Source organism: Eumetopias jubatus, unplaced genomic scaffold (genome assembly GCF_037043125.1).
Source record: "Eumetopias jubatus isolate StellerSeaLion01/CBP00866 unplaced genomic scaffold, mEumJub1_p1.0 scaffold_14, whole genome shotgun sequence".
Classification (NCBI taxonomy): Eukaryota; Metazoa; Chordata; class Mammalia; order Carnivora; family Otariidae; genus Eumetopias; species Eumetopias jubatus.
Genome location: NW_028274820.1, coordinates 105,017,867 through 105,033,991, shown reverse-complemented (window position 1 = coordinate 105,033,991; position 16,125 = coordinate 105,017,867). Strand labels below are relative to the sequence as shown.

General features: G+C 45.4%; 1 protein-coding gene across 1 annotated transcript in view; it reads right to left on the bottom strand.

The window, feature by feature from the left end:
- Positions 1–6,127, bottom strand: part of DPP6 (dipeptidyl peptidase like 6) — a 719,037-nt gene extending 712,910 nt beyond the window's left edge. The window contains exon 1 of the mRNA XM_028089214.1: positions 5,888–6,127. Coding sequence (XP_027945015.1) covers positions 5,888–6,127 — 240 coding nt within the window. The remainder of the gene's footprint in view (positions 1–5,887) is intronic.
- Positions 6,128–16,125: the final 9,998 nt, after the last annotated feature.

The window sequence follows — 16,125 nt, the reverse complement described above, 5'->3', positions numbered from 1 at the left end:
ACAAACAACTTGGGCTTTCAGCAAACACATACTTTTGTGACAGGCTCTAGAGACCAAAGGCTGGTTAACACACTGATATTTGTTTGCTATCATTCACAGTTGACAACTGACTCATCCAACTGAAAAGTAATTAGGTTTACCCTTATTAGTTTTTCAAGCCAACAGATTAGCTCTTTGTCAGTTAGGGTTTTCCTCCTTAGACAAGGTAACTACGAAGACAGAATGAGGTGTATCTAGTGGTGCCTTAAAAAATACAAGGTGTGATGCGGAGGTAAGGTATTTTTGATGCTACATTCAGCTTCACCCATCATTCAGCTAGCACTGACTTTGCTTATGTCACTAGTTTTACTTCCTTCAATCTAGACAATTTCCTACTTATGACTATATTCTGTGTTGAGACAGTAAGCAAAATCTTATATAATCTTGTTATAGATGTATTATAGTTTCAGCAAATTCTTTATAGATGCAGAATTATATTTTCAAAACTTCAGGGATTATTCACTTTACCAAAACACCTACAGAGAGACTATTTTATGTGGTAAACGATTCCTATGCATTTAAAATATGTTCTGAAGTGCAAAAACTAAGCTTTTCAGGAGAACAAGTACTGTCTCCAGCAGGGCGCTAGGATATAGTTTTATATGGCATTAAGCTCAAAAGGGGACCTCAAAGCTTATCTAGTGAAACACTTAATGTAACAAAAAAGAAAAATATTGAGCAAATGTCATTTGTATATGATTACATACATTGTATGTCATGCTAGGAGATGGAAGGATGGCGATCCTACCATTACAAATAAAGAGATTAGGAGGAAAGGTTTCTAGAATAGGCAGACATAAATAGAAGGGGAATGTTAGGGGTATAGTCCATGTATCTACCTTGTCACCATCACAAAAACAATCTAGTGTCTAGCTGCTTGACATGTGGAACAAAAGCCTGGAAGAGAGATCAAGATGGTGCGCACCAAGGTCCTTTCAATTCTACAATTCTGTAAAACAGAAAAGCAAAATATCTTCAAAAGAAATGCTAGGGGATGTATATTAGAAAAGATGACTACTTAGTCATCTTCTAATACAGACACTGTAGGGTATATTCGGCTCCCTTTACCTTCATTCTAATTTATCTGAGATCGAATTTATCTTTAGAAAGTATGAAAGGTAAAAAATAGAATAGTGGAAACCAAACTATGGGAGTATAGGTTCTCCCACAATCTCACATGAAGGGTATGAGGAAATGATGTAGCAAAGAACTAGTGAACCAACTTCAGAAAGAAAGAGATAGGGCATGAATTCCAGCAGCACTGTGAAAAACATGTGACTCAAATTTTGGAAGTGCAGGATGGTGGTCCCCAAGAGCAGAAGCTGTAACAACAAGGACTACAGAGGCACCACACAGGGCGTTACATCAAGTTACTTAGAGAATGCCCAGTTTCTGCAGTGAGAACAGTAAGAACCTAAGTCTGCCACTGAGGTAGACAAGGAAAAGAGGATTGTCAATGACTTGTTAGTGGAATCCGTTGTAGACGACTTGATTGAGAAGTTGAATTGTAATAGAAGAAAGAAAAGCAGGACTGTAGCCAGAGTTGGCAAAACAGACCAGTGAAGATGGTCTTCGTTTCCCTTTGTAGGCAGAGAAGAAGAGAGAACTGGTGGAGAAAGAAAGATTAAGGGATAATAGTATTAGTACTGGCAACAACATATTCACTGAAACTGAATGAATTTCAGTGCTCAGCATGTAATAGCACTTCCTTTGTAGGCACTACCACTATGAGGAGTGAAATGGGAATTCTACCTGTCTCCTCAAGTTAAAGCTCCAAATGACCCTGTGATATCTGTAGGTGAGGACACTAAGCATTGTCAAATCAGTCATGAGAACAATGGGATCAAGTAGACAGTTGAAAGTTTTAGCATTTTTCTCGTATGTTAGGGAAATAATGTGAAATTCAATATTTAAAAAATGAAAATTGGAGCAGAAGGAAGTAATAAGGTAAGCAAACCTATCTGTGGAGCCAAGCTACTAAAAACATTAAAGTTGATAAATACCAAGAAGAAATTCACAGAACGCTGACATCATACCAATGAAAAACCAAGGTGAAGGGAAAGATGGTCTGGTTGCTGAAGAACAACCGTCACGCCTAAGATACAGGATGATGAAATTGGCCCTGTCAGGCTGACAGACATCATAAGCAGGGGCTCATTGCTCAGGGCCTGATTCGGCCAATTTGCTGATTTAAAATTCTGTTGTCATTGGATTTGTATTGTTAGGAAATCATGTGTCACCAAAAATGAGGAATACAGGAACATACTAATGTAACCTCAATAAGACTACCACCCAAGGCCTCTAAAGTCCTTTAAAAAATAAAACAGAACCACTCAAGCAGAGGAGGCACAAAGTCCAGTATTTTAAAATCAGTCACAGCTAATTCCTATTGGAAATTACTAAATTCCATTAAAAGTCACTTCTAGCAACATTTCCTTTAAGAGTCAACTTATTTTTAAACCTACAAAATGAATTTTAATCAAAATAGCTATTGATTCCTCAGAGGGGTTGTCCAAGTAATTGACTTTATATTTAAATAAATTTAAGATTGATGAGGAAACTCCAATAGAAAAGGTATTCTAGCTTTATTTCTATTTCAGAGCTAAACTTCGTGTCTTAGAACTGACCCAACCAAAGCAGGCTTTTCTGGGGCTATGGGAAGGGGGGACAGGAGTTCCCTTACATGTGTAGTTTGTGCAGATGGGCAATGCAATACTAGTTAATTACTCACTGCACAATCTCAGCATTTGATTTCTCTCTGCTACATCTTGTGACTACCTTAAATTTTATTTTGGTGGGAATCACTTCTTTTCAATCATATTCAGGCATGCATGCATACACACATAAGAGGTCAAGAACTACATTTTATTTTCCCCTTTTTGGATGGAAGGAGGCACAAAGCCCGCTGGATTTTAAAGGCATGCTGTTTATCACTGTCTCGGTGACCAAGGCGTGAAAGCTGTTTCTGTACCATGGAACAGCTTTCCCTTACTGACAAGCCATAGAAGGGCAGTGAAGCCACCAGCTCCAGGGTGTTTCAGCACCTCGGACAGCTCTCATCCTAGCCATGCGGGCCTGCCAAAAGACAGAGGGGCGGCAGAGAATGCTTCAGCACGTTGGACAGCTCCCTGCCCCAGCAATGGGGCCCTCCCAAACTGCTCATAGCAGTGTTTTAAAAGGTCGCGCCAACATGCAAAGAATAATGTGCAATGCATTCCTAATTAGCTGCACATCTTCTGGTTTACATTTGGGTAGCAAAATGATGGCTCTAAATTCTCTAATCTTGACAAGAGCTGGTGTAAGAAAAGCAGTTTTTACATCTACTATCTTTTTAAACGGGTATCTCTTAAACAAAAGGCAGTTATTGTTCCTGAAGGAAAAGTGACTTAATATGTACAACTATCCTTTGTAAATTTTTAGACATAACTTTTCCAGTTCTGAATGGCCATTTCTGAGAAAAGCACACAAAAGTTTTCAAGAAGTTGATGCCACATTTAGCTCTGTCATTGATTTGATCAGACATTTTAAATACATATATATGTATGTATTTCATAAGGACAATATATGCATGTACACTATGTTTATGCATGTACACTGTTTATACCCACACCTACATGATAACACACACACACACACACACACACACACACTCTTCTGTATTTTTCAGGAAAAAACACTGATGTCAGGGCTTCCTGAATTTAAGTCAGATACACTTAAGTCAGAGCCACATCAGCAGAAATCATTTGCAAAAGTCAGATTCCTAATTTGTTCCCCAGTTCAACCCTTTGCTTATCTGAGAAACAGTTCTAGGCATATATCAAACTGAAAAGAAGGAACTGGAACTATATGCTCCAAACTAAGATGGAAGGGGAAAAAAGGAGAGAGATGGGTGGAGATCATCCGAAACAAAATTCAGAAACTGTTGCCTTTCCTTTCTCCTAGCGACACCTAGAGCCTGTGATAGGAAAACTGCGTTGTTCTCCAAGCATAACACAATTCCACAGTTTAAAGTCAGACTTAAGGCAAAAAGTGCATAATTTCTGTCTGCATTGCAGTTCAATTGTCTTCCCCAAGATTCTCAATAGTTTAATCCTCCAGAATTTTTCACCAACCCCAACAAAACCCCTCCTCAAAGACTTCTAGTTCCTTGAACCAGATGTCTGAAGAATCCATGCATTTCCCGTAGGACCTGACCCACTGAAGTGAGGGACAGCTCTCCGCTCACTATCTATGTAACCAGGGGAGTCTGGAAAGGATCCAAAAGAAAATAAGAAAATGTCATGCAAGATCTGATACAAGCTGTGGGGTGTGTGTGTGTGTGTGTGTGTGTGTGTGTGTGTGTACAAACTGCACTTCTCACCAACTTTCATCATCCCTGTCTTCACATCTTCCATTCATAAAACAAAAACAACCAGCAACAACAATAAAACCTCAGGGGCTTTTTTCAGAATTGTCCCTGTGAACGCTCTCAATACCCCCTCCCCCCAACCTTGCACTATTAAAGAAAAACCAAATGGTGAAGCAGTGTGACCCAAGGCAATGAGCACAACTGTCTGCTCAGTGCAGGGACATGTACTGCCCTGGGCATGTCAGGGTAGGCTATCTGAGGTTTGTATGAGGACCTGTGCCCAGGTGCCCCCAGATAGGAAACTGCTCAAAGGTACACGCAGTGGGTTCTACAAGCCAACACACCCTGCATATCTCTAAGGGCTCTATAGCAGCCAGGCCAGCTCTGCCTGCCAATCCGAGAGCTTGTCTGGGATTTTTCTCTTTTCCCCGGGGAAGAGAACATCTCAGCAGGCAGTTGCTTCTCTCTGTGGTCCTCCCTGGCCCTTGGAATAGCTGGAAGGGATCAACAGAGGTGGCTGCATTCATCCATCTAAGCTGCCCGCTAGTGTCCTGACTGAGTCATCAGTTACTAAGGTGATATGCAAATCCAACCTTTGAAACCCAGGCTTCCAGCCGGAAGAAGAGTAGAAAACATGCCCCCTAAGAAGTTTTCTCCTAAAGCAGGTCTAAGGTAGAGCTGCTAGTCCAAGGCTAGGCATGGGAGACAGGCAGGACCTGACTCCCATCAGCAAAAATTGTGCTGGGCCCTGGGACAGGACGCTGGGCCTCAGATGCTAGTGTTTCATGTCCCCCCCCCCCCCCAGCCCAAAAGGAAATCACCACCAACACTATCAGCACTGGAGGGGTAAGTGTCCTGGAGAGGTGAGAAGTAGGGCCCATTTGAGCAAAGGGACAGCGTGGGGGAGGCTGAGAAGGGCACAACGCATAGATTCCATTGACAGGTGGGAAGCCTGGGATTTTTCTTCCCCAGTCTCAAAGCAGGGAAAAAGAATGAAGGAATGAAGGAAGGGAGGGAAAGAAGGGAGGGAGGGAGGGAAAGAAGGGAGGGAGGGAGGGAGGGAGGGAGGGAGGGAGGGAGGGAGGGAGGAAGGAAGGAAGGAAGGAAGGAAGGAAGGAAGGAAGGAAGGAAGGAAGGAAGGAAGGAAGGAAGGAACGTCAAGTTGTAAGCACAGACTGAATTCTCGCCTTAGGAAGCATAACAACCTACAGTAACCACAGACATTCACACACCCAGTGACACCCCCCAGCCATCCCACATCTCAGCAGCACAACCCCACAGACGCTGCTCTCTCAAGCACCAACTCCTGGCCACCACCGCTGCAGACCGAGACCCGCTCCGGGACGGCGGTGACCGAGATCGGCGCTGAGGAGCGAATCTGCTCCGGGGAGGCAGAGGAGAGGAGGGGAAGGGAGGGGAGGCAGGAGGGCGACCCCGACCCTCGGAGATGCGGAGATGCGGAGCGGACGCGCCTCCCCCCACCCACCAAGATGCTCTTACGTCCTCGTCGTCACCATCGCTCCGCGCCTGGTACTGGAACCGGGGCCGGCCACCCGCGCCGCCGCCGCCGCCGCCGCGCTCCCGGGGCGCCGCCGCGGGCGCCGGGGCTCCGAGGGGCTTGGGCCCCGCGCCGTCCTCCTCCGGCCCCTGGCCGCCCAGGAGGTGGCTGGCCTCGGGGGGCGCCGGGAAGGAGCGCGAGGTGTTGATCTTGCCCGTGAACCTCTGGTACAGCGAAGCCATCGGTGCCCGCGCCCTCGCTGGCTGCCTCGGGGGCGTTCTGTGCTTTGCCTGCCCCTCTCGGGCTCCCGCTCCCCACCCCCTCCGGGGAGAGAGGGAAGAAGCAGCAGAAGAAAGGGAAGCCGGCGGCTGCCGCTCCTCCCGCGCGCCACTCTCAAGTCGCCGCCGGGCGACTGCCTGGCTCGGCTCCTCCGCCCCCTCCCCCGGCGGGCACGGTGGAGCCGGGGGTCTGGGGGTGTGAGCTCTCCCTCGCTTCTTTCCGCTTTTCTCAACTCCTCGCCACGGCCACGGACGGCCTAATCAAAGGCACTGGAGAAAGGAAAGGAAAAAAAAAAAAAAAACCCAAAAAACATAAAGGGAGGGAAAATGCCTAGGCCCCAGAATTGGCACCACCTAGAGACCGGCGAACAGCCAGCGCGGATCTCAGCGCTCCCCCCACCCCGGCCCCTCTCGCGGCTCCTCCTCCCCCCTCCCCAGCGGCCCCTCGGCGCGGCCCGGTAATGGCGCCGGGGTGGCAGGGGGCTGGCGGCACGGGGCGGCCGCGCGGGCCGGGGGCTGGGCGGGGGCGTGCGCGCCGCGGGGCTCGGGGCGCTCGGAGCCCAGAGGTCGGTCGCACCCCCCGCTGCGCGGGAAGAGAGCGCGGAAGAGGCGGAAACCGCGGAGGGTTTGGGGGGGTACTAAGAGGGAGCAGAGCCCCGAGGGCGCTCATCCTCGGCGCGGAGCTGCGCTCTGCGTCCTCACGCTCGCACCCCGCGCAGCTGCAGCCTCGCCTCCTTCCCAGCGCTCCCCCTCGGGTTTCCCTTCCAGCTTTTCTTGCCTAACTTGCAACAACAGCCAAGACCCCTCGGGCCTGGGGGTGCTAAGTGGGGCGAGGGAGAGCGAACAGCAGGGCTGAAAAGGGAGATGGCTCAGACACACCGCTTTCTAAGGAGCCCTCCTTGCTTCCCAAACCAAGCTCGTCTCCGAAAACAGATTCATTTTCCTTTCCCGGGCTCAAAATGAAGGGAAAAGCAAAGGTCGTGGAAGGCAAGCCAGGGAAGGCCTGGCGGAAGCCTTCCCAGCAACTCAGGGGAACGCTCCTCCCTACACTTCCCAACCCATTTGTGTACATCGCGAACTCCGTGCTCATTTTCAGTAAACAGAAGCAGAGGCTGAAGCTTTCGGGATGCCGGCAACTTCTCCAAAGCTTGCTCCGCCCCCTCAGCCCCCGACTGAGAGGAAGAGACCTGGGAGAAACCACACCAAATAGGGCGCTGGGCTCCGGGTGCGCATTCGCGCATCTTGCTGCAGTAAGACGTGCTCCAGCGCCCCTGTGTGGAAAGACACCAACATGTCTGGGCGCCCGGCTCCGACTCCAGGCGCAGGCGGCTTTCTCTCCTCCCTTTCCTGGGGTGGACTGCTCCCTCGGGCCTCCGGGAACCTCTCCCTCGTTCCCAAATCCGCTCCTCCGACTTTCTTGAGGCTCTTGGGGGCTCTTCCTTCTCGTCTCGTCCCCATATCCCCTTCCCTCTTGTTTATAGACCCTCCAGCTGGGACAGATCTGTCCCAACTTGATCTTCAGCGGAAACTAGGACCTGAAACTCTGGAGGGAGGGGACAGGCGGAGGGCTCGCATCTGCCCACACTGCTGTTCCTTCCACACCAGGTCAAAGTGGACATCTTCATCTTCACATTCTTCCCGGACACAGTGATGCTCCCTGCTCCGTCCAGGTTTCCAGGACTATTTGACTTAGGTTTAAAAAAATAAAAAGGCGAGACCATGGCCACTCAGCAGGCCAGACTTCGGGCTCACCAGCCTTTGGTGGGTCTGAGTCCCCTGGCATCACTGCCCAAGCTGGGATATCCCCAAGAAAGATCCTACCTGGTCCTGAAGTTGCCTCTTCCCACCAGTGTCCTTAAGCTGGAGAAACTGGATGCTGGTGAATCAGCCTCCTGGGAGGACATAAGTTCCAGTCCCTTTCACACTCTCCCCAAGTCTCAACCCAGTGGGTAGTCTTGTTTTAATTAAAACGTATTACCACACCCATCCTCTGTTTAATCCACTGTGGTTTCCCTCCACTATGAAGAAAAATGTGACTGTTAAACTAGTTTAAAGACACGTTTCCTTTAGGCAACCGTGAAAACAAGTAAAACCAATATCCCAATAGCTAAGAGGCTCCCTGAACCAGCAAAAGGCCTCCAACATAGGCAGATGTCCCTCCCACAGGTCTGGGGGTGCAGAGCGCTTCACCAGTCCCTCTTTACTTTGAAGACAGAGGCAGCAATTACAAGAGCCATAAAATGAAACTTTAAAAGTCATCACATTTAGATAAATAGGAAACCCTGCTGGCATCCCTCCTCCCCCGCCCCAGCTATGCTTTTGATGGGAGGAAGCTGCCTTTCCCAGACCCACTTGAAAGGAAAGCTCAAGCTGCTCCCTGCAGCATCTAGGTCCTGACACCTCACTAAATATAGATGCTGTTAGGGTCTTACTTATGTAATACACATATGAAATTTGCATGTATATATTCACACAAACCATAAGAAGTAGCATTACATATTGCTTGTACTTTTTATACAAAATACAGTATATATACAGAAATAGCTTACTTATCATACCCAATGCTTTAGAGAAGTATGCATATCCACAATAATGCATTGAAACTGAGCTATGGAAGGCACGTGTGGCTCTCACTTTTAAAAATCATTCTCAAGGGAGCTTGTGGGTATTCAAATTACATTTGGTCAGTGTCAGAAATCCTAACTAAATGGTTCAGACAACACAAGCAATTTTTATTTAAAATTATTTATAAAGTGAAGAAATGATAAGACTCAAGCAACTGAAGGGAGAGCTGAGGTACACATCTGTGTTGAGAGAGAACAAATCCGAAAATTAAACAGGAGAAACGGGGGTGGGGGCTGCTCCGGCCCAGCAGGAGCCCTGAGGCAGGTGGGCGGAGAGCCGCGGGAGGTCAGCGTGCACCAAGCCTTTTCAGGGGCCTTTTCAGATGCGCCCTAGACTGAGGGCCCACTGCCTCCCTCCAAGGTTTGCTACTGCCCTCCACCTTGCACTCAGAGCACCACTCATCCTCAAGACTGTTCTAGACTCTGAGTGTGAATACACACACACGTGCTTGCACACACTTCACGTGTGTCTTAAGCATTTCTTTACAAAGGGCAGTGTTATTTTTAATATACTGTCAGGACTCGGAAGTCTCAAATGCAACAGAGTCAGCCAGTTAGTGCATTGGGCCGCGTGAGGAAATGCAGTTGCGGAAAATTGCAACTACGGCATTTTGCGTTTATGATACGTAATTAACTCACTTATTGCCTTCGGTAGCTTTTTCAGACCCTTCCTTAAATAGGGGGAGAGGTTCTGAAGAGTAGCAGAACTTCCCAATGAGCATTTAAATACAGGTGCATTTCAGAAGGGCACAGGTCAAGAACCGCCTCTGCTCACCAGTCACCGAACATCCTGAATATGTTCTATCAAAACAGATTCCCACTTCTGCTTATTGGGTAAATATGGGAAACTAGTTTTTGGAAAATATCTCATGGATTATTTCATATCAAGATATTAATTCCTCAATACTGCTTAAAACTGAGTCCACTGACCCATTTTTCCATCAAGTTGCAGATGATTATTTTTCCCCTATTTATTAAATAAAGGTGTGGGTGTGTGTTTATTTTCCTTGGAACCAACTTACAAAACAAATATGGTAAGTCACTGGAATTAGGCAAATGCTGCAAAATATGGTGGATAGTCATTTTTTAAATGACAATAAAGGGAACTTTGTGGTCCACATGCAGGCTAAGCATTGTAAAAATACCAAAAGTATATTGAGTTCAGCAGCCTAAGCATGGTTTTTATTAGCTAAGAGGTTTTCTTATTTCTAGGAGAGAATTATATCCTAGAGTTTACATCCTCTTTCTCTGTGAGGGAAAGGAGGAGAGCAGAGCCCTATTTGAGATTTTGATTCCTTCTAAGAGCTGAGACGTGAGAGAGGAAATGACCAGCAGCATGCGCTGTGCTAACAGAAGGATTTCCCTAAGATACTGGGCACCAGAATCCTCTAGGTATAATCACCTTGTACTCATACCAAAGGGGAGAAATAAAACAAATATTTGGGTAGTTTGAGAAAATACAGTGCTAAATACATAAATACAGAGCCTATTCCCAAATAAACTCTCTCTATATGTCTATCTTTAAATTTTTTTTTTTTTTTTTTTTTTTGCAGGATGCCTATCCACAAGGATAGGAAATGTCCAGCACAAGAAAACGGAATTGCTAAGTTCTGGCTTTTGAAAAACACAAAATTAAAGTAGGTGCTGAGTTAATTTTGAGCTTTTCAAATTGGTACTTAACAATTAATGTTTTAAAGAGAAACATTTATTTTAACCCAACAAAAAGTCTTACTCTAAAATTAATAAAGTTTGCTGTTAATCTCCCCATGGCACTTTTATTTGCACTTTAAATCTCCCCAATGGCACTTTTATTTGCCATGGTGCACCTGTGTGTCTGGTACTCGGCACTGACACCTACTATGGACCACCAACCTCCCTCGCCCTGTGCCCCCAAAACCCACGAGGTTAACCGACACAAGAGGCCAAGCTGATTGCCAAGTCAGTGCAACAGCCACTGATTTACCTACAAGGCTGTAGTCAACCTACAGAAAATACTTGTTCCAGCCCGGTGGGTGGGGGGCATCCCTCCTGCCCCATAGGGGTGCTCCCTCTGGCCTCCGACACCTGAGCGCGGCACCGCCCCCCCCTCCCCCCCAGTCTTCATCCTTCCTTTACTTCTCCTTCTTGCCCTTCATTCCTGTCCTTGCTCTGGGTCAGTATCAATAGACTGTGTATTTTTCTTCTCTACGAATTCCTTGCGGCTCTCTGAGTACTTATAAAATCTCACTTTTAATGTCAGCTTCTCCTCCAAAATTATCCAAATAATCTCTTTCCTTCCTGGAGGAGGCAGCAACCTCTGTCTTTTCACATGTCCTGATTACACAACAAGAACGTCCACAGTGTTTTCCAAGGCTCTTACGATTTTTAGAGCATGAGATTTGGAAGAGAATCTGTTGTTTCTGTTTGTCCCTGGTGATCATTTGAACAGAACAGTGTCATTATCCGAAATGTCTTAATTCATACATCAGGTAATATTAGATTGAAAGGGACGTGACTTCGGCTCTGAAATGCCCCCAGAGCTCCTCGCCCTTTCCAACCATGCAGCACTCCAGTCTCCTGAATTAAGTTAAGTCTGCTTCCCTTTAATGTTAAAGTGACATTAGTGAGCCTCAGCAATTCAGTGCTTCGTGCTTTAACCAACAGAGGCGATGACTGTGTTCTCGAAGAGAAAGCTTTTATCTGCGCTCTGTGACCAATGGCAAGCATTTTGACATTCCAAGGTGGGGTGTGCTTGGAATGACTCATGACACAGGCTAGTAAGTCCAGGGCTCCAACACTCACATGGGGCTTTTGAATTTATTTTATTATTGCTGTTATTATTATTTTGCATCATGTCACCCACAAAGGTTTTTAGGCTTTTATTTGAAAACAACAATTGGACTAGAAAACGATAGAGACAGGGTCTTTCAAATGCAGGGTCTTCTTTGGAGAGTGGAAACAGAGCTGATGCTGAGTTATTTAATCCTGCCATGTAAATTATACTCACTTGCAGGCCAGTGGAAATAGTTACAGAAAATTAAAAAAAAAAATCTGACTCCACTAAAAACGATTCCAGTTATAAAACGGAAGGGGATAAGGTGTATTCCTAGAATGTACAACAGGACTAAAATTTAGGGAGGCTGATGTAATCCACCCTGGAAAGACAGGGCTGGTCAGCCAGCAAGAGCAAAAGGAGGTAAGACCAGCCCACTGAATGGGCCTCCAGGTCCACGTGCCGCATTTGGCTGCAAGACACAAAGAGGGAGAGAGGAGAGACACGTGGAGCCACAATGACGGGCCTTGGAGGGTCCAGGCCAGCAGCACCTGTGAGGCGGCCAGGGCGGGAAAAGTACCACCCGCTGCCTGGACCCCTGCTGGCAGGAATCTGAAAACCTCTCTCACGGAATCATTTCTCTCATCATCTTACCCCATGTCAGAAATTACCAGAATTAAGACCATTCCTTTGAGTCAAGGCACTGCCCGGAAAAGCATCAATCAAAAGTCACTTGCAAACAACAAGGGCCTAACTGAAAAGGAAAACAAGGGTCAGCTGTGGCCGGGAGGTGCGGCACCAGCACCAAGAAGACCCACCACTCCCTCAAGCGTGTAACGGGGCAGTCTGAGTATGAGCTGCCTCTCCCAAGAGCATGACCACATTTCTAAGCTACAAGTTCCTCAGTCCGGATGATCCATCTCTGCGATAAGAAGTCATTACTTCCAGGGGCGCCTGGGTGGCTCAGTCAGTTAAACATCCAACTCTTGGTCTCAGCTCAGGTCATGATCTTGGGGTCATGTCCAGTCCCGTGTCAGGCTCTGCTCTCAGTCCAGGATCTGCTTGAGATTCTCTCCCTCTCCCTCTGCCTCCCCCCCAACTCGCACATGTGTGCACGCTCTCTCTCTCAGTAAGTAAATCTTTAAAAAAAAGTCATTATTTCCATATTTGAAACTGTCAGATCGGAATGTTGTTCAGCAAATATTTTCTCATCCCCTAGCCTTTCCAATGAGGTATCCTAAACGGCCACACTGACTTTCTGAGTGACTTGCTTTGGCCACTGGAATGTGAATGGATATGATGCAGGTAGAAGCTTCAAGGCACCTGCCCAGCCTGCCCAACCTCCTGCACTCAGGTGATCCACCACGTAAGAACGTGTCCTGGGTGGCTGCTCCCATGTTGCCCTGGCCTCCAGAACAAGCACCCCTGGAGAGACCTGAACCCAGCCCACAGTATCAAGTCAAGTCCAGTAAGGAGCACAAAGCAGAGCCACGTCGCTGAGCCCAGTGCAGATCAGCTAAATCACAGCTGACCAGCTGAAATGTGGATCTTGGAATAAGTATTTGTTGAATAAGCCATCAAACTGGAACGACTTGTTATATAGTATGCTTGTCTCATCAGCTCACTAAAACAAAAACCAAATCCATGCATGAAAAATGGTACAGCTAATGTCAGTGTTTATTGTAAGCATTTCACCTGCTTATGCAGTAAATATTTGAATGCCTACTAGGTGCCAGTCACCGTGCTGGGTTCAAGGGATGAAATGATGGACTACAATGAACACAGTCTTTGCTCTCCTACATATGACAGTCAATACTCCTTACAGTGAATCAGGACTAATGTTATAAATTACATGACAAGATTGAAAATGACTTCCTTTTGTGAATAAATGCATTTTTTTCTCAATTTCTTGCTCATTCTGGTACATTTACAGCCCTGCTAGTTTTATTAGAAAAAGACTCTTAGAAATCACTAGATCACTAACATGTTCATAATAATGCCCTACTTATTTATTGTCTGAGCACTAAGTGGCATTTTCAATCCACTCAAAGAACTATCTCTAGACCAGCAGTATAAGGATCATCTAGGAATTTGTTAAAACTACCAAACCTACTAAAAATCAAAAACCTGGGGCTAGGGCCCACAACCTGTATTTAATTAGTCTGCCAGGTCATTCTGATTGATGAATGCTCAAGTTTGTGAAACACCAGACCAGAATAATATACTCGAACATCTTTCTAAATGGCACCAAGGCAGCCTCAAAAATTCCCCTGAATGTTTGCTTTCTCCTGGGAAATGGCTTACCAATTCAAAATACTCAGCAAGGTTTTCCAGAGGGTAAGAAGTTTTTGAGAATGCACAAGGCCTGTCTTCCTCATTTAAATAGAGGTTATCTGAGCATTTCGAAGTCAAAATAGAATGGAGTACAGTTAGCCTTTTCCAGGATATTTTCAGAATGCTGTTTCTCCCTTGAATTGAGTTGTTGAGGGCTCATCTCAGGAAGAAGGTAGCGGCCAGAAGGGGATTAATGAGGCAGATACCGAAGATAGGATCCAAGCTAAGACGCCACGCTTCCTGGGGCTTATCTCAGAGATACTGATTTTGCACGTTAGGAGAAAGCCTCTCCCACCTTACCAGAATATATGCAATTTGGCAGACAAGCTCTGCAGAATTGCAAGGGGGAAAAAAAAGCATTACTTTCAAAAACTGATTTCATTAAAAATCCTCAGTGCCTCTGGTTTAGACTCATTGCTTTTTTAATGCAATAAGAAAAAAATGTTGTCATGAATTAAAAATCAATGAAGTTAATAAACACATTTACGTTGAAAACTGACTTTTATGAACTTAATTTTCCTGAATCGACTCCTTTAAGGCACATTAAAATGTCCATGATAAACTCCATTTTTCTTCCACCATCACTTCAGATTTTCTCCAGAATTCCATGGAACATCAATCATCCCTGTTTTTAATGAACACAAACCTATATTTGAAAATGGGCTAATGCTACTTCAGGTGGCTCAAAGGTCTCTCTTAAATTTTAACATATTCTTTGGACCACAAGTACAAGTTTAGTATTTGTGGCTAACTCTCAAAGAACATAGAGTCTACATATGAAGTGTGAGAGCTGACCGTGGGAAAGAAAGTAAACCTCAAGCCTGTGCTCTGTCTCTTCACATTGTCTTAAGCAAATGCAAGAGATATTAATGCAAAACCCTGATTCACCCACGCACAGGTGGGTATGTCAGATATGAGAAGCAGTGCGTTCTCATTAAATGAAAACATATTCTATTAGGAGTAATAAAACCAAAATGAAGCCACTCATTTGCTTCATGTGGGTAATTCACTCCATTGTGCACTGTAACTCTATCAACTGCACTCTACCCATTTCTGAACAATTTCCTTCTCATAAAGGGGGAAAATAAGTTTGTCTATACTACTAATTGCATTTCAAATCATTGTAATTTGGAACTCAAAACAGTAATTCTCCCAACAATTACTTATATTTATATTTTGCTTGACAGGTAAACAGAAATTGCCCGTTGGCTAAATAAATCCATTAGTCATATAAGCCTGCAATTTGAGCGGGTGGGTTTTTCCCCTCACTCACAGCAAAGATAAAATCGACTCTCTGCTACAATAGCATGAGGTGGGTCCCATTGTCCCTTAGATTGCGCTGAGTCTCTGATGGGTCCGCTTACTGCAATCCTCAGCACTGTACCCATAATCACCACCATTTCATTCCCTTATAACCCAACAATACCCAAATTGCATCATTTATACAGACTCTTTTCAATCTTTGTGAGGAAGGATGGGTAAATTAATGCTTTCAAAGGACTCTGAAGGATTTCTGAGCCATCTTATGGTAAAAGCAGGAGCAATAAAGGCTCAATTTCCATCCGTGTTTCAGGATTCCTTTATTTCTCTCTCTCAGAGCTCTGATATTGTGCACAATGTCAAGTTTTAACTCGGAACAAGATGTAAATGGCTGGTTATGATCTAAATGAATTCTGAGTCTCCAAATACCTTTCTTCAGCACTTAATTTGCTCCAAGAGAAATGATATAAAGTCATTAAATCCAAATATGGGATAGAATGCAAAATTCATGAGTATGCTAAGATAAAATATAAGGCTTCAAACAAGTTACCCACTTACATCACAGACCCTCAAGTGGTATACTTGTACCATGATGGGCACTTTAAGGGAAAACTTGGAATAAGTACTAGTCTAGCATTTTATCCATTGATTACATCTGCATTTTATTAAGTCTTCCCATCTAAAACTGTGAATGTCAGGGCCCTGAAGTTACAGACAGCTACTGAATCCCCAGGAAGGCAGCCCACAGAGATTGATCCACAGGATGAAAAACAGCCACTTGATACGACGGCATCTCTCAAGTGCAGAGCATCTCAAGAGTTAAGCCACACCCAGTGCTTGGTTTCTATTCCTGATTAAAGTGCAGTGATGGTAATCTCCTAAAATCAGCTGACACAGCTGCAGGAAGAGAATCAAAGTAAGTGATCCCCAGACTCTGCCATCCACCACTAATCCTGGAATTGCTAAGATTAATGCATTGGTTTTTTTTTTTT